The sequence below is a fragment of the Strigops habroptila genome, chromosome 4, assembly GCF_004027225.2.
Source record: "Strigops habroptila isolate Jane chromosome 4, bStrHab1.2.pri, whole genome shotgun sequence".
NCBI classification, from domain to species: domain Eukaryota; kingdom Metazoa; phylum Chordata; class Aves; order Psittaciformes; family Psittacidae; genus Strigops; species Strigops habroptila.
In genome coordinates this window covers 69,461,062-69,488,356 of record NC_046358.1, presented here as the reverse complement: position 1 = coordinate 69,488,356, position 27,295 = coordinate 69,461,062, and the positions used below count along the sequence as shown (strand labels likewise).

Sequence of the window (27,295 nt, the reverse complement as noted above, 5' to 3'; positions counted from 1 at the left end):
TGATTGGAATCACTGCCTTTTTATTTTGTACTATAAATAGAATTCCCCTCTATTTCCCATTCCCTTACACGAGTAAATGAAACATGTAGCTGCGTGTAACTCCAACCAGTAAAATACCAGCACAAACGGCTTTGAACCATGAGGTGAGCTAACTGTTCTGAAGGCACTCTGCGTTTGGGTACAGCTGCTTGCTCTACATGACGCTCTCGTGTTGGGCTGTACTGCCACCTCTTCACATACTTTTTGTTGACCTCTCTGGTCTGTGAATGCTTCTCCTGGATCTACAGCTGACACCGTCAAAGTACATCTGCTTCACTCTTCCCCAGCAGCATAGGCACGTAGGTGAACAAGATGATGGTGTTTAGGTGTTGGCATGGTGGCACTGAACTGAGATGTGTAGCACACCTTTATTTTTACAGAGCTGGTGTTCTCAGAAGATGATCCCATCGTTCATAGTGAGTTGTGCACCATGGAACTGTCTGGCTTACAAACATGCAGCTGATGGAACCAGCTCCTGCGGGTCACCTCAGAGTCATCTGGACCTTCAGTCTCTCTAATGACTGCTGTGTACAGCTTTTTATGCGACTACATTGAGGAAACTGCAGGTTCTACTGAGTCTTTGGACTTCAGGTACTTCATAGTCCTGAGGCTTTTGTCTTGGGTTTTGTTAGGTTGAGTGAGTAGGTAGGGATGAAGAGGGGTAGAAGGTTTTGCTGTTGTCCTGACAAACGTGTTCTCTACTGCTGGTGGTGCTTTTCTGCAGTGTATGACAGCAAGCAGTATGGCTTCGTAGCATGGCTGGGACAGAGGCTCTAGCATTTTGGAAGACGCGAAGGAGGGCAAGGATTTGCAGTGATCTGGTAGGTAACAAGTGGTGCAGCTCTGACCAGCTGCTCTTCAGGAAAGTTTCTAAAGTGGAGGGAGCGCTGTGTAGTTACTTCCCGACACCAGGACTGCCAACTCCTGGATCGACATTTCCTTGTTGAGGTAACTGTTGTACTGAGCCGTGGTTAGCCTCCCGCTTTTCAGGGCATCCTCAATTGAGAACTCTCTACCAGACTTCCTGTCAAGGATCACAGACGATTCCCCATTGGGACCCTTTATTGAGATCTCCTCCCAGTCACATTCCTGGCTCTTCAGTTTGACAAACAGGCTCCACTCAATGAGGCCAAACACATGAGCTTCCTCTGGAGACATTTCTTTTCCTGTATCGGGGTCAATGACCACAATGGAGCGCCTCAGGTGGTTCTCTCTTTGTTCCCTCTTGATGGCCACTGTCTTGAGGCGATTTTGGAGTTGCTCAATCTCTGCATCTTTTTCTCTGGATAACTGCTTCAGATCATCTAACTCTCTTTCCAAAGCTTGGAATCTGGAGTCCAGGTTTATTCCACGGTCCACATGGGTCATGTTTCTCAAATCCTGAGCTTCTGTTGCTGTGAGTTCAATCTCTGACTGCAGTCTCCTGGTTTCCATCAGCAGGTTCTGTTTCTCAAGGTGGAGTTTGTGATTCTCCTCCCTTAATAAGTCTAGCTCCTTTGACGACTTGGAGTTGTTGAATTCCACCTCAGACAGCCTGGTTTCAAGGCGATTAATATCTGCATCTAGCTCCCTCTTACGCCTACTTTCTTCCTCCAGATTGCTCTTCAGCTTTTGAATCTCATACTCAGTGTCTCCCTTGTCCACTTGGACGCTCTCTGAAAAGACCACTTTCTCTTTGACCTCCATCTTCTCCAAAGAAAGGAGCTTCTTTCTCAGGGCTTCTAGTTCAGTTTGCAGGACTTGTCTCCGGTGCTTCTCTTCTTCTAGCTCCAGCTTGAGAAGGGAGTGCTCCTTCTCTTGCTGGGGATCTTGCTGAAGGATCACTTTTTGTTTCACAGTTACTCGTTCTGTTGTCTCCCTCTCCTGTTCTTCCAGCTCATTCAACCTAATTCTCAGCCTCTGCACCTCCAGCTCGGCCTCTCTGCGGGCCTGTCTCTCCTTCTCAAGTTCTTCGAGCTGACGCTCCAGCTCCGACCGCCTCCTCTGCAGCTTGCGGAGCTCCTCGCGGAGGCCGTCAATCTGCTTCAGCTCGCTCTCAATGCTCTGAGAGAAGGAGTTGACTTCAGCTTTCAAGGCAGGATCTTGCTCATATTTCACTACTTCCTGCTGGACCACTTTCTCCTTCACCTGGGAGAGTTCTTCCTCCTTCTGTCTTACTTTCTCTTCTTGAAGAAGGCGCTCCCTCTCCAGGTCAATGTGTTTCATCTGTTCATCTGCTAGTTGCACTCTCAGGGACTCGACCTCCTCTCTAGTCTTGGGGTCTTCCCGAAACTGCAGAATCTCTTGAACAACTTCTTTCATATGCACTTGAGGTTTGGTATCTTTCAAAGCTTGTATCTCTTGTTTCAGCTGGTAGATTTCAAGGTCAGCTCTTTCAATTGCTCCTGTTCTCTCAATGATTTCCTCCCGGAGTCGCTGTAGTTCCTTTTCGGTTTCTGGATCATTCTTGTACTTAATGACCTCCTTAATGACTTCTTTGACTTCTACCAGTGGCCCTCTGTTCCTCAGAGCAGCCAGCTCGTTCTGGCAGCTCTTCAGCTGTTCGTCACCACCTCGATATTTCCTCTCCTGTTCTACCAGCTCCAAACGAAGGTTGGCAACTTCATTTTCAGCCTTGGGATCTGGGCGCACAATCTCACGCACTTTCTCCTGGACGACCACCTTGGAGTTCTCTTCCTCCAGCAGCTGGATCTTCCTGAGCAGCTCAGCTTTCTCCCTCTTGTTGGAACGACCCTTGGACTTCTCATCTTCATACTGGCGCCGGAGCTCATTCACCTCTCTCTCAATGGCCAAGTCTTTCTCTACCTTCAGCACCTCCTTGACAGTAATTCTGCCCGCAGCGATGGCCCGTTCCTTCTCAAGACGTTTGAGTTTGTCCTGGAGGAAGCTGAGCTCTTCCTCGTGCTTCTGCCGAAGGGCGCTCTCCCTCTGCTTGTTCTCTTGCAACATCCGGAATTCCATCTCCAGTTGGGGATCATTCTGCAGCTTCAGCACCTCCTTCTCTGTTACCTTCTCCTGCTCTTTGTTTTTCTCACTGGACAGCACAGCAATTTGTTGGCGTAAAAGGATGACTTCATTCTCTCTAGTTCCTTCCTGCCTCCTGAGCTCTTCCAATTCTTCTTTGAGCTTCAGGATTTCATCAGCTTGAGCCTTGTCTTGTTCAATACGCAGTACCTCTTTCACTATATACTCCTGCCCTCCCTCCCTCTTCTCGTGCTCCAGAACACGCAGCCTGATTTTAAGAGCCTCCACCTCATCCTGGAGGACCTGGTTCTTGCGCTGCTCTTCGGCCAGGTTTTGCTGCAGTTTGTGGAAGCTCTCCTCCAGCTGAGGGTCAGGCACTTTCTTCAGCAGTTCTTTCTTAACGATAGTTTCTTGGGGCTTCTGGTTTTGCAGGTGGACAATGTTGCTCTGAATGGCTTTGATCTCTGCTTCTAGCTGCTGCCGACGCTGCGTCTCATCTTCAAGTTCTTTTTTCAACTTCCAGACTTCTTCCACAGGCCTAACGGATTTTTTGCTCTGGACAAAGTTTTCTGTCATTTGAACCTCTGGTTGCTGTTGTTGAGAAAAGAATGTGTAGTCAACAACTACCAAACAATCATACTTTTGGCGCTAATTTTCAGTGCCTCCTGTGACAAAATGACAAGAGGATGTTGAGCTTGCTTGATGGAGGTTGCCTGCTGCCCATGCTGAACAGGGGGTATATGCAAACAGGCTGCTCTTGAACAGATCTGTGGATTCCCAGCATGAGAACTGCTTTTGCAATGCCCACTGCTGTCAGAACAAAGCTTTTAGCCATGAGGGACACTAATGCTGGCATGGGTTTGGCAGAACTATTAAAAATGATGCAGAGCTTCCTGGGGTGAGTGGAAGATGGGGCTGGGAAACAGAGAGGACTCGTCTATCTGATTTAAGTGTCTGCTGATTAATGACTGGGGGCTGTGAAACACTGCATTTGTTTCCAGTTCAACTTGTAACACAAAGGCACACGTGTATTACTTCCATGCCTCCTTTCAGTGTCATGGTGCTCCTGGTAATCACTTACCTGCCGCAGGAGGCTCTGAGCAAACTCCAGGTTCTGCAGCCTCTGTTTGTTCACAGCATTTACTTCGGTGAACTTGGCTGCCAGAACGGCTTCCTATGGATCAAAAATGCACTGAAAAGAGGGTGGAACCAGGGGAGCTTGGGCAAGTCTTGCTGGATAGAAACAACAGGCCCTAAAGAAGTAACCCTGGGCACTCTTCTAAAAACCTTTTACCTGCTTTGGGGGAGCTTTGGCAGAGGATGAGTGATTCTCAGCCACACATACACTTAGTACTATATGTTTCCTACTCAAGATATGCAAAAAGATGCAGCTGAGGAAGAACCAGGTGGACACTTCCACCTGCCTCAATAGGCAGGATGAGTTCGAGGCAGGTAGTGAACAGATCCGGCATAAATAAGCAGCCTGTCGCCTGCTCTCACTGTTTCTATCTAGCATGTGGTTTTTGGTGGTGAAATCTCACTCTGAAAGTCTGGAGGGATAAAAACTTTCAGGTTTTGGCTTTTCTCCCCCTTTTCCCCTTTCAGAAAGTGCTCTTTCCCTTTCTTATTCTGGCCAGCCCAACCTAGAAAATGGATGGGTTAAGAATGATGAAAAATCCCTTCTTCCCCTGACTCTCTGCCCTCTCTACAGTCCCTTCAGGACCATAGTCACTTACAGTAACTAGAACTGTCTGCAAAATCCCCACTGGTCCCATAAGCTGTCATCTGCTTTAGCTCTCTGTGGGCAACCCCTTCTTTACCTCCTCTTTCACTTTTGCAGCTGGAGACTGGAGTCTGGGCTTCTTGCTCATATACCCATTGCGGCCATTCTCCAGGTCCAGGATGGACCGTAGCTTCTCAGCTTCCAACTCATAGTCCTGTGGGAAGAAATTCCCAGGCAGAAAGTGAGATTACCAGGTCCCCATCATGCACAGATCCCTCCTAAACCCTTCCTTTAATGACTTCTTTCCTCGATCTGTGTTTTAGGTGAGTTGCTGAGGTTGATGGGACCCAGAACACTGGTGGCAGAACCTCCCACGAGTTCGGGTCAGGTAGTGGCGAGTGACCATAACAGTGCAGCTGCAGCGTGTGCTGACTTTGGAGTTACTTCTTACCAATGCTGGGTTTGGAGTGGAAACCCTCCTTTGCCAGACAATAAATCTGAGCCTGTTGCCATGCTAATGGCCACATGATGTCAATGTTAGAGTAGATACAACCTGAGTTTAGCTCATCAGTTGACTGAGCAAGAGTACTAGGCTTTCTTTATGAAGCTCTTTGTAGGATGTAGGTGATTCTCCCTCTCTCCTCTCGTGAGACCCCACCTGCAGTCCTGTTCCAGCTCTGTGATTCTCAGTACAAGAAAGATCTGGATCTGTTAGAGTGGGTCTGGAGGAGGCCATAAAAATGATCAGAAGGATGAACACCTCTTATGAGGACAGCCTGAGAGAGTTGGGGTTGTTGAGCGTGGAGAAAAGAAGGCTCCAGGGAGACCTTATTGTGGCCTTTCAGTACCTAGAGGGAGCTTAGAAGAAAGCTGGGGAAAGACTTTTTGGCAGGGCTTTAGCAATAGGACAAGGGATGATGGTTTTAAACTAAAATAGTGGAGATTCAGACTAGATATAACGAAGAAATTTTTTACGATGAGGGTGGTGAGGCGCTGGCACAGGGTGCCCAGAGAAGCTGTGGCTGCCCCATCCCTGGCAGTGTTCAAGGCCAGGTTGGACACAGGGGCTTGGAGCAACCTGGTCTAGTCACAGTGGGGTTGGACTAGATGGCCTTTAAACGTCCCTTCCAACCCAAACCATTCTGTGCTTCTACGTTAGTTCTCTCAACAGCAGACTCGCAGTCCTTACCTTCACTGCCTGCTGGTACTGCTGAGCTGTGGCAGAGACCTTCTGCACCTCCTGTTCTTTGCTTGCAATGTCACTGAGGAGCGCCTGGCATGCACAAAGACACACGTCAGAGGGAACACAAAATCCAAACACATTGTTCAGCCTTTTTGAGGGTTGCCATTAAAATTACAACCCTGAGAATGACAACCTTCTTGAGCTGCCCTGCTATGTGTAAGCAAGGCACAGGTAGGACAGTGGGACCTTATAGCATAGAAGTAGATAAAGCAAGTAACTATTTATAGCTTTCTATTTGATGTTTAGGAGCTATCTCAGTCCTATTCCTTATCTTTTAGTGTTGTTCCTCCTCTCCCTGTGGAGCTCCCAGAGTGCTCTCACACAGAATTACCGCTTGGTTCTTCAGCTTGATCTCCACTTGCTGGATGTTGTCGGTCTCCTGCGGCTCATAGTTGGGGATGTTGCACAGGAACTGGTTGACTTTGTCATAGTTGCTGCGGTAGTTGGAATAGGCGCTTTCTGCTTTCTGCAGGGTCTGCATTCTGCAGGGAAATCGGCTCAGCTTCAGTACTGTCACATCTCCTTTGTCTCCTGCTAGCACCTCCTAACCCATCCCCACTTCCCCTGCTCCCTAAAGACACAGATTTGAGCCAGAGATGTTTGTTTGCCAAAATTCCCATCTCTGTTGCAAGAGCATTTAATCCTACAGGCTGCCCAGATTGACCCAGCATGCCAGAAACCTCTTTTCCTCCTTAGACCTCCCTGAAAGCCCTTCTGCAACTTCTCATTCCCCTGATAGTGTTATGTCTCTTCCAGATTCACAGAATCCCAGACTGGTTTAGGTTAGAAAGACCTTAAAGCTCATCCAGTTCCAACCCCCTGCCACAGGCAGGGACACCTTCCACTAGAGCAGGTTGCTCCAAGCCTCTGTGTCCAACCTGGCCTTGAACACTGCCAGGGATGGGGCAGCCACAGCTTCTCTGGGCAACCTGTGCCAGCACCTCAGCACCCTCACAGCAAAGAACTTCTTCCTAATGTCTAATCTAAATCTACACTCTTGCAGTTCAAAACCATTTCCCCTTGTCCTATCACTACACGGCCAGTGGCATTCCACATTGTGTAGTTCCAACTCTGCTGTAAATATCCTGGCTATCCAGGTTGGTCCTGGCTAGATCCTGTCCCAGAGTCCTACCTGTGGTCGATCTGCTTGCTGAGGTTGTTGAAGCGCTGGTTGAGTTTGTAGAGCTCAGCTTCCTGACGTTCAATATCAGGGCAGTGCTCCTGGAACTTGCTGGCCAGGGTGTTGGAGCACGTCTTTGTCCTTAGCAAGTTCTGCTCTGCTTCATTGAGCAGGAACCTTTTGGACTGGAGCTCGGTGCTCATGGCCTGTGGAAAAAGCAGGAGAGAGGGATTTTCCAGGGCTGCACACATGCCAGACTTCCGTCACTGTTCCCCAGCAACTCCAGCAACTGCACTGGAGCTGCAGAGAATGCTGAGGAAAGCTGAGCTGCAGTAGTGCTACGAGCCTTGGAGAAGCAAGTTAGAGGCCTGCATTGTAAGCAGAGCCATCTGATAAGCCTGATGGGGTGAATAGCTAGCTCTTGCTTCCTTCTCCACCCGCTAACCTTTAAAAGCAAGCATACTATGTGCAAAGTATATTTAGTCCTTCCTTATGCAAGCCTTAAACCCTGTTCCTGCCAGTGCAACGACTCCAGAAGGAGCTATGGAAGTTTTGCATGCTGCTCTGAACCTGGGGACTTGATGGAAAAGTTGAAGAAGGTCAGAAAGCTCTGGCCTAACCAGTTCTTGGCCTTTCTACAGCAGAAGGATTGCCCATTTTGGCTGGTAGCTTTTCCTAGTGGTAAGCATTCTTGGAGCCTTGCTAGGTCCAGCTTTTCAAGCGTCAGGCTGTTGTGTAGCTTTTCCCAGACTATTTTCCCAGACTTCACTTCTCCATTAGTCCTTTTGTCAGATCACAAGTATTCAACTGGCACTTGATTTCTGGTTTGGCGCTGGTAATGGTTTGTGTTTAAAGTAGGTGAGATTACTGCAGTTAACATGAGGTCTCATCTCCAGCTGGGGTGAGACATCCCTTTACCAACTGATTCGAGCTTGTGACTTGAGCAGCAATTGCCCCAGCTCTTGGAAGTGGTTTTGTATGTGGAGCATGTCAGTAGGGCAGAAAACTCTCTGGAGAAAACACTCACCAGCAGCTCTTCTTTTTTACGGTCTACCACCCGCAAGTCCTCTGGTACCGTGTCATCTGTGACCAGTTGGTTCTCGTAGGTAGACAACAGATCTCGGCCTTGTTGGAGGCTCCTCTCAAGGTGCGTGGCCACCTCAACTCTGAATGGACACAAGAGGAAAGGTGTTTATGCACACCAGCACCTACCTCCTGCAGGATCCTACGTTATGCCAGGCTCAAGCCATGTTTTAAGCTGTGACTTACTTCTCTTGGGCAGCGCTGAGCAGCTGGACCACCCGGTCGTACTTCTTGTTGGTGTTCTCCACCTTGTTCTTTACCAAGGTGGCGCTGCCAGTGTTAGGCACGGATTCAATGAAGACCTCACACTCCTGGATCTTCCTCATTTTCTCGGGTTCAATGCGACGGACCTCATTGGTGATGTTCTGCAGTAGGAATAAAGCCTCTATAGCAACTGAACTAGGGCCTTGCGCCTACAAAGCAGCTGACCCTTGGCTGTCCAGTGTGAGAAGAGAGGTCAGGGCTGAGGGCTTGTTTGATGGCAGGTGCCTTTCAGCCTGCAGGGCTGAAAAAATACCATTTGTTGGTTTTTCTCTTTACTTCTGGGCAGTCTAACTAGCCCTTAGCAAGGAAACTGGTTGGGGAGCGGCTCCCAGCAGCTCCAGCTCTGTTAGAAATGTGCTGGACTCATCTGGATCATTGGGCTCTGCAGCCTGACAGATGAATTCTGGCCTAAACATCAACGCGCTGCAGGCAGTTGGAGCAATTTTCTTTCACTTGTGGTAGCACCTGGATTTTTACACAGCCCTTGGCAGGTGATGTAACCAGGACCTGAACTTCCTCCTAAACCAAGGGAGGTTTGTGGCAGAGAGCCTGGCTTAATTAGGGGTCTGAAAAAGAGGAAAGGATGCTACCAGCACTGGAGCCTAGCAGAACAGGTCCACAGGGAGAAACCGTGCCCTGGACCATGCGTGTTTTTCTGCTCCTTTCTGATGAAAAAGAAAGGATGGTGGTGGCAAAGTTAACAGCCCTGCTTGCTGAGACAAGGGCATAGGACAGGGGATATGGGCAGGATCAAAACTCGAGGGCTCCTCTGTCTTCGTCACAGCCTGCACTGTGCAGCCATCACCTTCTTCCCATTCAACTTTTCTGTGACCGGGCTGGGCCAGGAGCAGGGCAAAGGTTTATGCCTTGTGAGGCTGCTCAAAGGGCTGCTCTCCATCTCCACTGGAAGAGGCAGCAGCTGTAAGCATCACTCCATCCTTGTGTGTTCCTGGGCTCAGGGAGCGCTTGCAGCACCCAGCATAGTGAGGACCACCCTGCAGACCCCCTGGGAGGAGCATGGTCCATCTACAGCACTGTCCATATGGTGCCACAGCCCCATACCTTGAGGTCCTTGGAGCGCTCGGTGCTGTCCTGCACAGCCCGACTCTGCTCCAGCGGTGGCCGGAGGTTTGCTGTTATGGCTTTCTCCTGCTTGTCCAGGTCGCTGTTCACCTTCTCCAGCCCTGCCAGAAGCTGGCGCCCCCGAACCGATGCAGCATCTGGATAATGGGGGGGGACCAGGCTCAAGACGGTTGGAAGCTGGGTCTAGGCTCAATCCCACTGGTGAGTGAAAAACCCACAGCCTCCACCTCTCCCTGAGCCCTGCCTGCTGCAACCACAGCCTGGCTGCTCTCCCCCTGCACCCAATCCAACACTGTTGTCCCCAGGACCCTTAGGAGATGGAAAGCTCTCAGTGACATCCCCCTAAGATGGACCACCACCTAAGTTCAAGGCTACCGCAGCTGCGTTGTGCCTGGCAAGGGGCAAGCCGCAGGCTGCTATTCCAGAGCCCCACCTCCAATGCTGTCTGCCTTCAGCCCCTCGTAGCGCTGCTGGAGGATGTTCTTGCAGTTGGCCGTCTTCTCCTTCACGCTCACGTAGTGATTGGCAATTCTGTATAACAGGACAGCATGGACATGAGATCAGTCAGGCCCCTGTCCCCTCCATCGCCCTAGTGCTCACCCCAGTGCTGCTCCAGGAAGGAGATGAAGCTCTAGAGGAGCCTGTAGGACCTGGCCCCTCTCAAGGCAGCCATGAAGCAAGGTGGGGAGGGGCACCTTCACCCTGTGTTGGCAAAGGGGTAGAGCAGTGTGGTCACCAGAGGGCTGAGAGCAGGGGACAGGCAGCAAAGGCAGCCACCTGCCTGCTGAGGGAGGCATGGGCAGCTCCCCCTGCCGTAATGCTCCCCAGAGGAGAGGGGACCTGGATGGCTCTGAGCTGGCCCCACTTTGCCAGGTGGGATCTTGTGTGCAAGCAGGAGGGTGCAGGAATTCCTCCAGGAGGAGGAGGAACCTGCTTAGGCTGCAGGAATCGGGGCAGGAGCCCCCCATCAGCACTGCTAGATGGGGTGTGCAGCACTGGTGGCATAGCAAGGGCAAAGGCTGTGGGGCATGGCAAGGCTGGGGGGCACGTACTGGTCTGCCAGTGCTATTGCTTCTGCGTCAGGCGGGGGGATCATGAAGCAGATCCCCGGGGCGCTGATCTTGTCTCCTGAGCTGTCTGCCACTTCCCAAATGTCTCCGCTGTTCTTCTGCAGGGTGTAGTGGGCTCCTCGACTTATCTGGCCCTGGGGAACAGGAACTGGTCACAGCAGCAGGTCAGGACACACCACCAGCCCTGCTCCACGCCGGCAGCCCTGGGGAGCTGCACTGCAGGGAGGCAGGACCGGCATAAACCCCGATCCCTTCTCTTGGCACCCTCTCTCTTCTCCAAGTGTCTGCTGCTTGCCAAAACTCCATGTGCCTGCTCCTCCCTCCCCGGAGCCTCCAGGTATGAAGCCATGCCTCCTCTTGCAACAGCCACAACAAGCAGATTCCCACTAGGGCAGAGATGAGAAGGCGTTCTTGAGGCTGTGCTGTGGCTTTCCTTTCTAGAGAGGCAGGCAGCTGAGTCAGCTGGAGCTGCTCGCGCCATGCCAGGCCCCTGCCACTCCTGGGGTGGCTGCTGGCTTTGCTGGCCCATCCCTTTGGTCAACTACTCAGTCCTGCAAGGACTGATACCATGATGGTGGGGATGAGGAGATGCCTGCTGGGACTGTGCCAGTGATAGTGGGAAGTTTCTTTGATCAGAAATGTGCCCGGACATCTTCATCCCAGCACAGGGAGTGTGGGAATGTGACAGCCGAGCTGTCACAACCTCCTGAAGGGTGTGTGATGGGCATGTGGTCTGGAGGCTGTGTTCCCCCCAGATCCCTCCTGCACTGCCCCTCCTGAGCTGCAGAACCTGCTTTCCCACTGGGGAGAGCACAACCTTCACCTTATCCCCACTGCAGAAGACATCGGTGCTTGGGCACTGGCAAAATCTCTTCCATCCAGTGCCCCCCCCAAGGAGCCGTTCCCCCACAGCACCCCTGCATTGCTCATGGGATGAGGGGATGTTACCTGCTCGCCTTCATACTCGCAGAGAGCCTCCACGGGGACAGGCTGGAGCGGCGTCTCGCGGCGGTACCGCAGGGGCAGGATGTGCTGGCTGCGCTCCTGCAGCGACTTCACCACCTCCTCATACTTGTCCAAGGCCTTCTCCTGGTCCTAGCACAGGACAATGACCAAAACCAGTAAGGAAACATGGGAAGAATGAGCTTCTGGGCTTTCCCAGCTGGAAGGAGCCGGTACCAATATACAGGCGGGACAGAGACTGTGGCTTCTCCTTTGCTTGTGCTAGTGAAAGTGGCTCCTGGGTCCTGCTCTGCAGCTGTCGTTTCTACACCTGAGCTCCTGTGCTCTCCTGCCTGCTTTTGCACCCATGCTGAGGACTGGGATTATGCCCGTGAGTTCCCATGTCTTAGCACTAACCCCCTGGCTGTGCCAGGCATGCTTGGTTCATGGTCCACAGTGGTGTGGCTGCATGTTGATGGGTAGCCCCCTTCCTAGATATTAGCTCTAATTAGAGCCCCATGGAAAGGCTCTCGTCAGCTGCTTTCTCTCTAGTTGTGCACGTGGGTATCCTGTCATGTGGAGTGGGCTGGAACAGGCAGGAAAAGAGGGACAGCTCTGGGGAAGAGGTATCAGCTGTCCCGGGCCACGTGCATCATCTGGGCCTGCTGCAGCACGCTGGGGCTGGGGCTGGGGCAGTGGCCGGGCTCAGCACAGCCCTTCCCGAGAGGGTGATCTCTCCCAGCGCCGGGCTCTCGCAGCACAGCACGTTCCACACCTCCTCTGGCAGCAGGTCTAACTCTGCTCCCGCCCTGAGTGAGCACTAACTCGAGAGAGAACAAATAAAAACCAGCCCAGTGAGCAATTAGGTTGCTATGGGAGAGGCAATCTCTTAGCTAGAGGGGAAGGAAGAGTTGCGTGAAGGCCAGGCAAAGGGAGGCAGCGGTGTGGTCCTGCTGCTCGCCGTGGTGAAAGCTGGGCTAGATGCCTGCACCGGCAGGGATGCCCCTCCCTTGGTGCCTAAGGGACACCAGCTCCTGCTGCTTCCACCCCTGCAGGCCTGCCTGCACCAATACTCACATCCAGCTCCCGGAGGAGAGACTCCAGCTGGTATCTGTCCTTGAACTCCGGGCTGAATTTTTGGTCCAGGTCTGTATCCACCTTCTTCAAAAGCTCCTGGGCATCCTTGGTGTCTTTCTGAAACTGCGGAAAGGCCAAGCCTCTTGTGAGAGAGGGTCCTGCTGGAACATGGAGCAGGACCCTTGTCCTCTCACTGCCTAGAGCAGGGACAGCCACCAGGAGCTATGACAGGCATGTGGACACCCGGAAATACATGGAGAAAGGCAAGGAATTGCCATTTCCTATGCTCAGGACAACAGAACCGTCAAGAAAACCAAGGGCAGCTTATTCTGTGGTCTTCTCCTGCAGTGTCATTAAATCCCACCTTTCCCTGCCCTCACTTTTGTTTCAGTTGGACAGCATCACGACGGTGTGTGGTGCCTCCACTGTCAGCGCTGAGAAGAAGGCAGGGCCAAGCCCTTCCACACACAAACCACCCCCTGGGGCAGTTATTGTGGCAGATCCCCACAAAAGGCACTGCCTGGGCTGGGCACCACAGTTCAGCTTTGGCAACAGACTCATCACATCAACACGCCCAGGCTGTGGGAGAGGAATCCAGCCTAACCTGCTCCCTGCAGAGCCTCCCTGGCTGGCGGATGCCATTTATCCAGAGACATCTGTCTGCCGAGCTCAGCTGGGTGCCGAGCCCCGGCACAGGGCTCCCGGGGTGCAGCTCTGCTTTCTGCAGGTGTCATTTCCCCATGTGGACCTGTTCCACTGCCGAGTGGAGCATATAGGGTCTCCCCTTGCCTTGTTCTGGGGGTGAGGTACCTCTGTGAGACACCTCTGCTGTACTGCAGACAAGGATGTCCTGCAGACACTGGGCTGCGGCTCTTGAACCTTGGCACTGAGTGGATGCTTCCTGCAGGTCATGCTTTGGCCAAGCAATTATTGGCTTTTGAGCAGTTATGACTTGGTTATAGCAGCTCAGGGTGGTCCTCCTAGCCTTACACCCCCATAGACTAGAGCACTCAATCTCTTCTACTCTGCTTCCAGAGCAGCAGGAGATTGTTCATATTCTGGGCTCTCCTGCAACTCAGCACCTACTCTCTGGGCTGCGCAGAGTGAACGCCAGTACCTCGCTGCCCCCAGGGATCTGGTACCTTGTGGAAGTCCTCCATGAACTTCAGGTGGCTCTCCTCACAGATCAGCAGGTTGAGGTACTCCTTCCAGTCAGCGTGCACTGCCTCGATGTGAGCCTGCAACACAGGGGTGGGAGCTGGATGTCAGCAGATACCCTACGGTACCACCAGAAAGTACCAGTTTGCATCTTGAGCAAACAATCCCTTTGCTGCCTCTGAAGCCACCCAGATGCTCTCAAGTCAAAGCTAGGATGGGAATAGTGGAGAGCTAGTCCAAAGCTGGGACGCTCTGATGGGAACGTGGGGCTGGGTGGAAGGAGGTGGCAAATCCTGTTGCCTTATGTCCATCTTCCCATCAAAGGTGGAACTTGCCACCATAATTTCTCCTTTGTAGGCAGGCACAGAGTAATTGCCACAGGAATGAAGAAGATGAGAAGAGCTCCTTACGTTTATCTCAGCTCCTCTGATGGTGTTTACACACTCGCAAGTGAAGGAGACTATTTTCCCACTTGGCATACCGGGAAGTCAAGTCAAGAGTCACGTTCACACCAGGTCCCACATGGGAGAAGGGCTGGGTGAGTCCCCTGAGCTCTGGGGCAGGTGGGAACCTGGAACCCATCCCTGATGCTCACCTCGATGGCATTCTTCCCGGGGTGATTCTGGGCGAGCAGCTGATCTCCATCCGCGTGCAGCTTGTTGATGGCTTCCTCCTTCTCCTCCAGCCTCCGGTGGATGAAGTTCTAGATGGAAAGAGGCGAGATACTGACCCCCATACAAAGAGAGGCGACCCTGGCTGTGTCCTGTGGCTGAGCTACTCTGAAAGGGCCTGAACAGCTCCACAGGACAGACAGTGTGACGTTCTCCCACTGCAGCTTTTGCTTTTCCTTCCCTTGCAGATGTTGCTAAAGATGTGACTCTTGCCAAGTGAATGCTGAGATAAGGAAGGGGAGAATGAGGAAGCTGCTGAGCTTTCTCCTTGTGTTATCTTTGGCAGGAGGTAAGAATTAACCTTACTATTCATACACTATCATCTGCACATCTCAAAATGCTTCATAGAATCACAGACTGACTTGGATTGCAAGGGACCTTAAAGCTCATCCAGTTCCAACCCCTGTCACAGGCAGGGGCACCTTCCACTACACCAGGTTGCTCCAAGCCCCATCCAGCCTCCTTCATGATGGAATGGGGGAAACTGAGGCACGGGATGTTTCCAGCCCCCAGCCTGCTCCCCAGCTCAGTGCCCAGCACCCAGCCGGCACGGGGTGCGGTGAGCATGCACACACCTCATACTGGCGGCGCCGGCTGGGGTAGTCCAGGTTGTGGTCGCTCCAGTCGTAATGGGTCCTGTCCTTCGCCTGCTGATCCAGCCAGTAGAGCTTGTTGGTGCAGCGCTGCATGTAGTCCTGCAGGGAGTTCAGATCCTGCTGCCGCTGCTGGGAGCCGGCCTGGGAAGGGTCAAAATGGAGAGCTCAGGCCAAAGCTCCTTCTGGCTGGGCCACCCAACAAGAGATCCCTACCAAAGGGAATCCCTTGTCCCCAGGACTCCAGAGATCTCTTACCAACAACTTCTGGTACTTGTCCTGGAAGTCGCTCATGTATTCCTAGTAAGAGAGGAGAAGCAAGGCAAGAGTTAGGAGCGTGTCTCTGGAGAGTGGTGGCCTGGCAGGGGCTTGCTAATGGAGGTGGATGTGGGGTTTATGGGATGTGCTTCACTGTACAGCTAGAGTTGGTGTGCGACGCTGAGCTGAGGTGTGGATCTGGGCGCCCACCCAACCTGGATGTAGCAGCTTGGGTGGTGGGATGCCCTCATCTTCATGAGCAGCTTGGGGCAGGGGCAGCAGGGAGAGGGCAGGAGACAGGAGAACTGACCTTGCTGCCTTCCTTGGCGATGTGCGGGCCGATGGCCATGACCTCATTGTGGAAGATGTTGTGCTCTTCTACTTGGCTGTTGACCAGTGGCAGGTCGGTCCCGAAGCCCTTGCTGCTTAACGCATCCTGCAGTGCACACGAGCTGGGGTTAGTGATGAGGGAATGGGATGGGGTGGCTGAGACCGAGGAAACGCCTCTTGGAGGTGGCTGTGGAGCTGGGCTTGGATGGGCTCCTGTGCTGGCAGTGTGTGGATGCCCAGGAGCATGTGCGTGAAACTGGCTGTGCTGGAGGGCAGCCGTGGGAAAGCCAGTTGGGGGTTTTTTTAATGCTTTTCTGGTTGAAATGGTGTAGGGAGTGGGATAAAATAAGAAAATAAGGGCCATGGAGTAGCCTTGTCCTCTGCATCCTCCCCTACCACCCAGCACGCCAGCTCCTTCCCATGCTGATTGCTGCTCCCAGCATAAAGATGTTGAGAAGGTTTCCAAGAGCCTCTTTCTCTGCAGGGAGATGCATGAGGTCCTGCCCAGCTGGTGCTACTGGCCAGGCAGTGGCACTGATGGTCCCTTTGGTACCTGTTTCTCCTCAATCACTGTTGTCCAGTTGACCTGGGGCTCAATATGCTGCAGGGGGAAGCTGTAGATCTGGTCATGTTTCACGCGCAAGTTTGCCACTCGTTCCTTCAGCTGCCGGATGCTGCAGGAAGGGAAAGATGAGAGTGGGATGCAGAATGTGGGTATGGAGGGGGAAGATTGTCCTTAGGGGCCCTCGGAGAGCCCAGCGCTGCAGGCAGGCTGCAGCAACTGCATTATGCAATGGGCTGGGGAGGGAGAGGGCAGAGGCTCCTGTGCAGCCATCTTCTGCCTGGGGCTGCTCAGCACATTCACCCACTCCGGGCAGGCTGGAGTAGGGGGACAGCATGAGCTGCCTGCACCGTGGGCAGATGCCACCCCTCCATGCTCTGTGCAGAGCTGCCATCAGCAGGCATGCAGCCATTCTCACTCTACACATGCCCAAGGATGGCTGCGGGTTATGCACCTTCATGTGAACCGGGACGTAGAGAAGCCTGCGGTGACCCGCCAGCTGCAGGCAGGAGCTGAGCAGAGCCCCTGGAGAAGCATATTCCTCCCTGCGAGGCTCTGGGGTACTCACTCTTCTGTGATCATGTCACCCTGGGGGTGCTTCATGTGCCGGGCGATGGCTGCGTCCCCATCCAGCACATAGAGCAGCTTGTCAGACTCGGTGAGCTTCTGCGCGGTCAGGTCCTTGTACTGTGCTACCTGGCATGCCTTGATCTTGTGCAAGTCCTGGCCAGGAGAGAGCAGGAGGAAGGGTCACAAGAGGAAAATAAACCGTATCCAAGAGGTCATCCCACCACGCTGTCCCTGGGCACCAGAGATGGGCAGGAGCTTTGCTGTCTCCCGTCTTCCGAGTGATGTATTTTGCTTTCCCTCCCCTGTGTCAGCCCTGAGGCAGGGCTGTGGCTGGGGGGCTGCATCACCTTGGGCTGCATTGTACCCTCTGGAAGAGAGGGATGATTCAAGCCCACTCTGCTCCATCCTAGCTGCCTGCCTGCTGGGATGTACATCCAGGGGTGCACATCCCCGCTCTGCCCAGCCCTGGGTAGGGAAGAATTCTGGGGCCGTGTTGCCTGTTACATCCTCCCATGAGCTGGGGGAACTCATGCACCCCTCATCACAGCCTGAAGACCCACCGCAGGCCAGGGCAGTCATACACACGTGTACTGGAGGAGAGGAGATGGCAGCAAAGGGGGAGGGCTGCAGCGGGAGGGACAGGGCTGCTCGGAGGAGCCCGTGTGCTTACATTTTGCATCCGGGAGTCAGTCTCCACGATGTTTTTCTCCACCTGGTCGGCATTTTTCTGCAGGCGCTCGATGAGCTCAGTCAGCTCCCTGCTGGAGATGCTGGGGACAAAGAGGGGGACTCGTCACCTTACAAACACGGCCACGGCCCCAGGATGCTGCTGGGGGCTGCCCTCGGGGTGCTGTGACCCCGGGGGTGGCCGGGGGCCAGTGGAGCCTGCCAGGCCCTGCAGCTGCCTGTGACTCACTGCAGCATTCCCAGCACTTTCCAAAATACTCTGCTCTGCCAGGAGGGGGGTGGCGGGTGGGGACGAAGTGTATCCCACACGGGGAAACGGGAGCGATGCCATAGGCGAGCCTGAGCCTCCCCTGGCTTCGGAGCAAGGAGGAAAAGAACAGTTTGCAGGGAACAGGGGACGGGCGTGTCCCACATGAAGAGCAGCAGAGAGGACCTAGACCCCATGCACGCAGTTTGAGGCTGTTGCCCATGCCCAGGGCAGCCCCTGCCTTGGAGCCCCTGCTGTGCCCCTCCATGCCGTGGCCAGGGCTTCCCTGCTCTGCAACGAGCTATTCACAATTTAAGCCAAATAAAGGGATGGGACAGCACATGCTGTATCCATCTTTCCGTGCTTTCTCATGTGCTAGGCACTGGATTTTGCCCCCAGGGTGATGCTCGTCCAAGCCTCCCCGTTTAGAGGCTCAGCCCAAGTATCCTCAGCCCCGCTGCAGGGACAGCGGAGCCAGAGCAGGGCCAGAACAACCCGTGACGCAGCTCTTGCGTTGCTGGGTTATTTTAAACATTCCTCCTCTCGCTGTCACTGGCTGCAAGGAGAGGTCGCAGCCTGCCAGGGCCAGCTCCAGAGGCCGTGTGCCCGCGGTGCCCGCAGCAATCCCGCTGCAGCTCCGGAGGCAGGAAGCAGCAGGAAGCAGGGTGAGGTCCTCAGCAGTCCCTGCAGCGGGAGGGTTCATCCCACCGAGGTTGGTGGTGAGCCTGGGGCTCGTGTCCCAGCTGAGCTGCTTTGCCATGCGGGCTTAAGCCAAGGGCTGGCTCACTGTGATCCCAACCACTATGGAGTGGCGATAATGAGCCTTAATGGCCTTGTTATGTGGTGGCAGAACTAATCTTTAGATGGCACTTGGAAGTGTTAACTGCTGCTGGTAGGTGAGTTGTGTGTCTCCTGGGTAGGCTGGGGGAGAGCAGAGGTGCCTGATGGAGCACCAGCATCCCAACCCTGCTTGTCATAGCATAGAAGGCTCCTGCGTGGACATCCTCATTGAGCATCTGGGTCAGCCCAGCTCCGAGGGGTTCTGCAGCACCGAGGTGCCTCACAGGGCAGCGGTTGAGCCTTTCCAGGACAGCACCACACGTGTCCTCCTGTCTTTCCACAGTGTGGTGGGCCAAAGCTGAGAGTGGATGTGGCTTGTCGACCGAGGCAGTCCTGGCGCTTTACAGTGGCTTCCCTGGACATGTCCCAGTGCTCAGCTGCCTGCAGGTAAAAGCAGTGCGTGGCCTTGTCCATGCTGTGCACTTCGGGGACCACCTACAGCCTCCAGTGGGGACATCTCACCTCGCTGCCTTTCCAGTGCGGGCACCTGGGGACAAAGCTTGGCCAGCCTGGTCTGACCAGCCTCCTCCTGGCACTGGTGCTGAGCTGCAGGACACGCTCCTGCCTGCCATCCGTGCTATCAGTTTCAGTGCAGCAGAACAAAACAAAACCCTGTGCTGGGCTTGTTCCTCCCACCCTCAAACCCTACCCCAGGCTGCAGGAGCCTCGTAGCATTCAACAGCTACACAAAAGTTCATGCTTTCCCAGGAAGTTTTGGTGTGGAAAGGATTTACACTGATTCTTCTCTTTTTAGAGAAGCTGCATCATCAGGACAGTGCTTGTCAGGGCTGGTGGTTTGTATCCATCACTGCTGCTGGCACCTCTTGATGAGCAGAGGGATTGCTGTGGTTATGGGCTCTCTTGCATCAGCAGAAATGATCCAAGTTGGTGTTTCCAAGCAGAGGAGCAAATGGAGGGGTGGTTGTGAGTTGTGTGGCTGGTTGCAGTAATGGCAAGAATGAATCTCATTTTCTGTTCCATAATCACAGATGAAGGGTGCAGGGGTGGCTGAATCCTGCTGCAATGGTAGAAGCAGCTCCTCAAAATCCGCTTTGGGGTTTCTTCTAATCTGCGTCATCCCATGTAAACCAGGGAAAATGTCAGATGAAATCAGTGGAGAGAAAGTGGTTTGAAGCCGGGTGACTTAATATGTGCTGCACGTGTTGGTGTGTCTTCAGATGATGGCTGCTCCGAGCTGGCATCTCCTGCATGCTGAGAGAGCTTCCAGCAGCCATGGAGCCTTCCTCACGTCTCACCAAAAAGTGGAGGCTACCTGAGCTTTGAGCATAGGAGAGGCTGATTATCCAGGTGGGAGCTTGGGATGCTTCACTGCGATAGCTGGGAGCTGAACTGGCACTGAGCGGGGCTGCGGATGGGCTGGCAGGGCTTGCTGGTTCATCAACATGTTCCCTAACTTCGTCCTGGTGTTTCCTAGCAAGCCCAAGATGAATCTTCAGCGTTTCAGTGGATCTATAGCATGGATGGAAAAAACATCCCAAAAAGCACAGGAATCCAGGGGCTTTTCTAGTTCTGGTTTTGATTGAAGCTTCTCAATTGTATTGAGGAAATAAAATTAAGCCAGGGATCACTGGGGATCTGTGGCCATGCTGCATTTCAGCCACGGCTTCCCGAGCTTTTGCTGCTGATCGGGTCTAGCAGAGCTGAGCCTGGAGACTCTGCCTGGCCTTTGTGCTCATTTTGCATCAACAAAACTGATCTCGGGAGCTGGAACCAGGGAGTGCCCTGACCCTCTTACTCAGGTACTGGCTTTGCCAGGCCTGTGCGGGAGTGGGGTGACATGTCAGGGCAAGGATGCACCCCTTGTGCCCATCTTCCCCCAGCTCTGAGCCACAAAGCTCTAACTGCCCCCATTAACCACCCTGCTGCCAAGCCAGTGCTGCCTGCACCCTGCCTGTTCCCAAGCTAGTGGTGCTGCCCCCAGCCATCCCTCCCACCTTCCCACCCACCCACTGCTGCAGAACCCAGCGTCGGGGCAGAGCCACCCTCTGACCCCATCTCAGCGGTACCCGGGGGGTGAAAGCCCCTTCTCCATCACTGCAGGGAGCAGAAGCATGTGTTGGGGCTGGGGGAGGAGGAAGGGCAAAGGGTGGGGTTTCGCTGTGTCAGAGGATGGTTTGCCTGGTAATCCAGAAACTGCTGCTTCAGTGTGCAGTATCTGGGTGACCAGGGAAGAGAAAAGGCAGAGCTTGCTCAGAGCAAGCAAGGACATGCTCGGTTGCAATGTGGGCATGGCTCTGCTGCTCAGCCCTACTCCCCTGATGCACACAAAAGAGCTGCTTGCTTTCTCCACCTCTGTGGTTTACACGAGAGGTTTACACCAGCTGAGGTTTTGGTATAGGGATACCTAATATAAACCTCCCATGGGAGCTGGATATCAAACACCCGCTGCAGCAGTGGGGGAGCTGCTCCTCCACAACTCAACTTGCGCTGAACACAGTGCAGGACCATGAGCAGGTAGGCTGTGTGTGCTCCTGCTCACCCCACTGCTGGCTGAAATGCAGAAACCGTAAGAGTGCAGAAATAAACACAGAAATAAGAGAGCTAAGAAAGGAAATAAGATATCTTATTCTCTTATAATATCTCTCATTTCTTATCACACTTATCACTTCTGTGCCACTTAACCAAGCAACTTGGACATTACTGATATGAGAACATCAGCCCTATTAATAATCTGCCTGTCCCCTCAATAGTAGGGTCTGTGTTTATACCCCATAATGATGAGCGTGATCCCTGCATCTGTCTGGATGTCAAGCAGGGTGCCAGAGGGACTGGCTGGGAAAGCTGAAGCCTGGCTGAAATCACCATGCCAGGGGATGGAGGACGTAAACTTCCCCGTGCCCTTCATCTGCTGAGAAGAGGAAGAAGATGCAGGAGAAGCACAAGGTAATGGGTGAAGTGGTGAGGAAGCTTTGGCTGGACCAGGAAAGGTGTGTGTATGGGATCTGCAAGAGATGGCTCTTTTGGGAAGCTGCTGGGAAGAGCCGCGGGTGCCTCTGGGCTGTGGAGCGGAGCTGCTGGCAGGGTAAGGCAAAGGGCAGCCAGAGCCTGAAACCAGGCAGGAGGGGATGGCCGGAGCATGGAGCCAAGCGAGGAGGGTGGGATTTGGCTGTAGCCCAGCTGGGAAGGGCAGGCGCAAAGGCGCCCGGGGCACAGCCCTTTTGAGGCAGTGGGGGTAATGGAGAGCTCTTATGCTAACAGATAAGCCTTTGTTTGAAAGATGAATAAATAATAATAATAAAAACCGCCTGGAAAACCTGGCTTTGCCATTGCTGGAGAACTCTAACCTTTTCTGATGAGGAAGGAAGAACTGATGCCACTTGCGAAAAGCTGCACTGGGCAGAAGGGTTATTTCTCTCCAACACTGCCTTGAATAGCCACAGCACCGTCTGTCTGGCACGAAGGATCCAAGATTATTCCCACGAGGACTGGGAGGGTTTCTCCCAGCTGCTGCTCCGTGGCAAACATCACTTCATCCATGCACCACATCTGACCTCAGGTGATGCGCTGTTTCAGAAGGGTTTTTCTTTGAGTTTAGGTTTTTTTCTAAGGGTTTTTTTTGTGTGTTTGTTTTTTTGGTTGTTTGGAGTTTTTTTAAGAAAGTTTCTTATCAAATACAATGATAATTATTGTGACAAGGAAACTTTGCTACTAAAACGTGGCCTTTTTTCTCTATTCCTATCTTTCTCTCTCTTCCCATTAGGTTGCACCCTCACTGGTAAGAGCACTTTTTGGAGCAAACTTCCCCACAGCCCATATCTCTGGGATGCCCCTGGCTTTGCCCTTCTGGCAGGCGGTAGGAAATCCCTTTGATTGCTCAGTTTCCTCTTCTTTCCCCAAACAAGGAGGCTATTTCACTAATCCCCCAAGTGAGAATGTTCAAATAGATACTCCTGGAGTTTTGACAGCTTCAGCTGTCCCTGGGAAGGCTCCTGCTGGGAGCTTGTCCTACGGTTCAAATAGTTGATGGGAGGGTTAACAGGAAGGGCTCTGTGCTGGACCTACCCCTGCTCTCCTGCTGGGTAACCTTCCCATGCCCGGAGCTTCTCCACAGTGGGACTGCTCAGCCAGGGACAAACGCTGGTTGAGGACGGGGTCTGGGCATGGATCCTGCCTCCTGCATCCCACTCCTGCGATGCAGTGACTGCTGCCCTAAATTCCATCTCATTAATTTTCATTCATCCAGATTTCATAAACCCCATACCCATGTGAGGACTGCTGCTGGAGACTGGACTTAAACTGCACAAATCCTCCAGAAGGCCACAGCACAACCATCAACACCCTTAAAGCTCCCTGCGCCGCAGCTCCCACTGTGTGATACTCCCTTGTGCAGCTGTGAGGCTGGAGTGAAACTGCAGCAGAGCAGAGGACACAAGGGCTGGGCTTTGGCTTCAGTAATTCAGGTTTGGGAGAGATTAAAATCTGGCTCAAAACTTGGGAGCAGCATGCCATCAAGCATCAAGGGCGTAGCTGGACAGCATGGTTGTTGTGCTTAGTCCAGCTTGTTTAAATTATATTTATCTTCCCTTGTAGCAATGGTGATATATAATTGTAATGTGCATGGAAATTAAAGCAGAAATAGGCCAAGGCGATGATGGCAAGGTTTGCTCCTGTGTAAATACAGAGCAGGTCCCCTGACTCACGGGCTGTCTGGTCCCCAGTGCTGACTCCAGCCCTACCACACTGCCTCAAGACATGATGCCAGCCCTGCAGGCAGAGCTCCTGCCCCAGCTCCTGCCCCCCTCCTCCATGGGCACTGGGTCTCCTTACACTTAAGGGTCTCCAGAGCCCTCCTTGATGGATATTCTCACCAAGGATGAACATCTTTCCTCGTGGCAGGAGGGTGAGTTTCAGCAGCTGAAGCTGTGTTTTATACCTCCCCTCTCTCAGACTAAACTGTCTAAGACAAAACCAACCTCCTCTTTTCTATGCATGGCAAAGCGTTTGGTGAAGGTAACGGGGAAGGAAGGCGAGGGTTTTCCCCCCATACGACATCCCTATTCAAAGCTTCTGCCTTCCCTTCTAGGGACACATATATGGTCTGCTAACAGCACAGTAGTCATGGCCAGTCCCACATGAATCCACAGGGCCTTATACTACTGGGATGGGGTGAGCAAGAGAATAAAGTAACCAAGTCCATGAGACAAAAGAAATTTCATCATCATCATCCACATTCCCCAAAGTAGGGAGATGCCCACACATCTCTGATGTGCCCAGGGTTGGATGGAGGTGGCTACTAAGCCTGGAGACCACAAGCCCGGGCCAGAGCTGCAGCAGATATTCCCACCAAGACACTTGGACCCTAGTCCTGCTAATGAGCGCATCAGAAAACCAAACCCGGGGGAGCTGTTCAGGAGCATCACCTGCACCGGAGATAAAGAAACCGCTGATGCTGTGACTGGTGCTGGGAGATGGATGGATGGGGATGTGGTCCAGGGTGCTCAGCAAAGGGTTTTGCCAGGGTTTTCCTCCGGTGTGTGGCCGGTGTGCTCCAAGACTCAACTGGTGCTGCTGAGGATGGCTGAGCAGTGGCAGGCCACAGGACCTGACACCAAGTCGTCTTCAAACCCTTGCACGATTTCTTGCTGCTCCTGTTCTTTCCCCACTGTTGCTGTATCAGAGCTGCAAAGCAGGCTTGCTTCCCTCCTTACCAACATCAGCGGGCGGCTGACTGGGCTTGAGCTGCAGAGGTGGTTGCACAGAAGCACACAGGCTTCCAACAGCTTTGGATGGGAGGCTGAGTTCAGGGCTGGGGATGGGTAGCTGGCTGCATCCAGAGGGACAAAGAGTGTTTTCATGGGCAGATTACAGCGCCTGGCTCAAGCCGCACAGACTTGCAGAATCCTGACCCTCCAGAGCTGCTCATCAAGATGCCACCAGCATGGGAGGGGCTTCTTCCCAGGCTGAAGAAGCCACCAAGATTCACAGGGGCTCCTCACCGGGCTGTGACCTGTTGTAGGATGATGCTTCCTGGGCAACCCCTCACTGAATCAGGTGAGCTTGTAGCCCCGGCTCCTCACTGCTTGGAGGAAACATTCCAGCGCTCTGGCACACTCGCCAAACCAAAGCTTGGTTATTGCCCTGCCACTGCTGCACTGCCAGGGCTCGTCACCAGCAGCACCATGCACTGAGCCCTGGTCTGAGGTGCAGCCCCTGCAGCCTCGCCACAGCGCAGGGTGAGCCTGGGCTGTACCCGGTGACGAAATCTCCACCCCTGCTCCCAGCGGGGCAGTCGGTGGATTGATTTTAGGAGTGTTGCTCTGTCTTCCTGGCTGCAAAACCGGGCGGGTGCCGGCTGGGAGCCCGGCAGTGCCTGGAGCAGGGGCCGGGACAGGAGCTCCTCGCTGCTGCTGCTTCGCAATCCTTCTCCAGCAAGTTGTTTAACCGGTCCAAGCACCGGCTTCCCCATCTTGATGGTGGGGCTGTTTCCACACGGTGGGAGTGTTCTCCGGATTCACAGGTGTTTGTAAACTCCAACGCAGGAATTAACAAATTGGGGCTAATGAGCAGAGCCCTCCCCGAGGTGTGCACGGACAGCCGGGTGCAGGGAGGGAGGGTGACCCAAGGCCACAGCCCTGCACTGCCACCTCAGCCACCACGAGCCAGAAAAACACAGATTTCAGCCTGGCCCGAAGCCTTCAGAGGTGGTTTGGCACCTGCCAGAGCTGCTGGGCTCTCAGGAAGGGCGCACAGGGAAGGATGTCTTCTGAAGCCCCATCCGCTCTTGGATGCTGTGAGCATGGGGTACCCAGCACTGGCAAGGCCCAGGGTGCAGTAGGGGAGACCCCAGCCACAGCGCCAGGGTGGGGATCACAGGGTGGGTCTGTCTCCTCCTGCCTCCCAGCATCCTGGCACTGCTCAGAGTCCTGAGCTGTCAACCCAGGTGTCTTCCACAAACACCCCCAAAGACTAGAAATGCAAGTGGGTATTTCATAGCATCACGGACAGGTTTTGGGTTGAAGAGACCTTAAAGCTCACCCAGTTCCAACCCCCTGCCACAGGCAGGGACACCTTCCACTAGACCAGGTTGCTCCAAGCCCCTGTGTCCAACCTGGCCTTGAACACTGCCAGGGATGGGGCAGCCACAGCTTCTCTGGGCAACCTGTGCCAGCGCCTCACCCCCTCTTCTCACAGGGAAGAGCTTCTGCCTAAGAGCTCATCTCAGCCTCCCCTCTGGCAGGTTAAAGCCATTCCCCCTTGGCCTGTCCCTACAGGCCCTTGTCCAAAGCCCCTCTCCAGGTTTCTTGCAGCCCCTTCAGGCACTGGAAGCTGCTTTAAGGTCTCCCCGGAGCCCTCTCTTCTCCAGGCTGAACAAGCCCAGCTCTCCAATTTACACCATCCTTCGACTATGTGAACACTGGGGCCATCAGGGAGGTGCATGCTGAGCCTCAGAAAGCTCGGGGCCACTCCATCTCCTCCTGCCAGCGCCCTCCTCAGAGCAGGAGCTGGCAGCAGAGCGTGCCCCAGGCTCTGGGAGCAGCAGCCTGGGTGTCCCTGCTGAGCCAGCCGGGCTGGGGGGAGCCGGCCCCAGGGCTGGAGCTGGAGCCTCAGCCCGAACAGAGGGAGCTCAGCGAGGACCGCAGCCTGAGCACGCACCGCGTGGGGCAGCACCCTCCTCTCTCGGTGAACACCACTCCCATGCACCACCGCACGGGGAGCGGGCACCGAGGGGCTCTCCGTGCTGGAAGACATCAATCCCTTCTGGGTCCTCAAAGGCATCTCAGCCCCTACCCCCGCTCCCCAGGTTCCTCCCAGAGGGAGATTTTTGGCTGCTCTGAGTCCACCGGCCACGGCAGGTGCCTCTAGAGAGGAGGACGAACAAGCCATGGGCTTGAACGTGCACTAGCCATCCCGCTCCGCATGCTCCAGAGCCGCTGCAACTCCTTTGGGAAACACGGGACACCATTCTAAATTGATGCAAACATCCACCTCTCGGGAAAAATGTCTCCTGTGCCAACCGCTTGGTGCAGGCAGGGGCTAGGTCTTCCCAGTGTCCAGCCCCCCTCCTGTGCAATGCAGAATGGGGCTGAGCCTGCTGAGGGGTGGGAGAGGGGGAGAAGGGACCGATTTATGTCTTTTTCCTTTTAACAGCGACTTTCCATAGAATGAATCATAATCATCGAATGGTTTGGGTTGAAGGGATCTTAAAGCTCATGCAGTTCCAACCCCTACCACGAGCAGGGACACCTCCCACTAGCGCACGTTGCTCCAAGCCCCGTCCAACCTGGTCTACTCAACATGTTGCTCTCTTTTTTATGACCAGTACAACTGAAACGCGTCCCCACCTCATCAGACAGGGCTGAGGGGAAGGCGAACGACTCAGTTCTTGGTCCTGCCGCAACAAATGGCTGAAGACTAAGGACGGCCAGGTTTGTTTTCTCTAAGATCCGACCGAGCACACGCCTGGGAAGCAAAGGAACCTGCTCCGCGGAGCTGCCGCTACTGCGATGCGAGGGGATCGGGGAAAAACCATCCCTATGCCGGCGCCCGGGCCGAGAGGTGCGGACCCGGCTGGGAGAGAAGCCGACACCGCGACGGGTGCCCGAGTTCCGTGTGGGTATGCTGCGGGGTGGGAGCCCCAGGATCGCGGCGCTGCTCGTCCCGGGCTTTGGGGCAGCGGGTCACTCACCTCTTCTTCTGCACGGAGGGGCTGTATTTGCCTTTGTTGCGTTTCCTGAAGAGCGAGTGCATCGCGTCCCCGGCACGGCGCCCGCCGCGCTCCGCCTGCTCTGCCCCTCCGACGCCCGCAGCCT

At 54.0% G+C, this 27,295-nt stretch overlaps 1 protein-coding gene across 2 annotated transcripts; it reads right to left on the bottom strand.

Annotated features, from left to right (window-relative positions):
- PPL (periplakin) lies at positions 1-27,295 on the bottom strand. 2 transcript variants are annotated; one of them, XM_030484540.1, is made up of 22 exons: positions 27,172-27,295; positions 17,421-17,520; positions 16,749-16,903; positions 16,172-16,292; positions 15,599-15,724; positions 15,289-15,330; positions 15,013-15,174; positions 14,362-14,469; positions 13,751-13,846; positions 12,609-12,731; positions 11,538-11,684; positions 10,572-10,723; positions 9,953-10,050; positions 9,499-9,656; positions 8,359-8,537; positions 8,117-8,255; positions 7,102-7,295; positions 6,301-6,451; positions 5,916-5,999; positions 4,824-4,940; positions 4,085-4,177; positions 1-3,594 (listed from the first exon to the last, which is right to left on the bottom strand). In XM_030484540.1, exons 1-22 carry the CDS (start codon positions 27,231-27,233, stop codon positions 910-912), a joined length of 5,292 nt encoding a protein of 1,763 aa, XP_030340400.1. In that variant the 5' UTR covers positions 27,234-27,295; the 3' UTR covers positions 1-909. The 2 variants fall into 2 exon arrangements, with proteins under 2 accessions (XP_030340400.1, XP_030340401.1); XM_030484541.1 differs by lacking the exon at positions 4,085-4,177.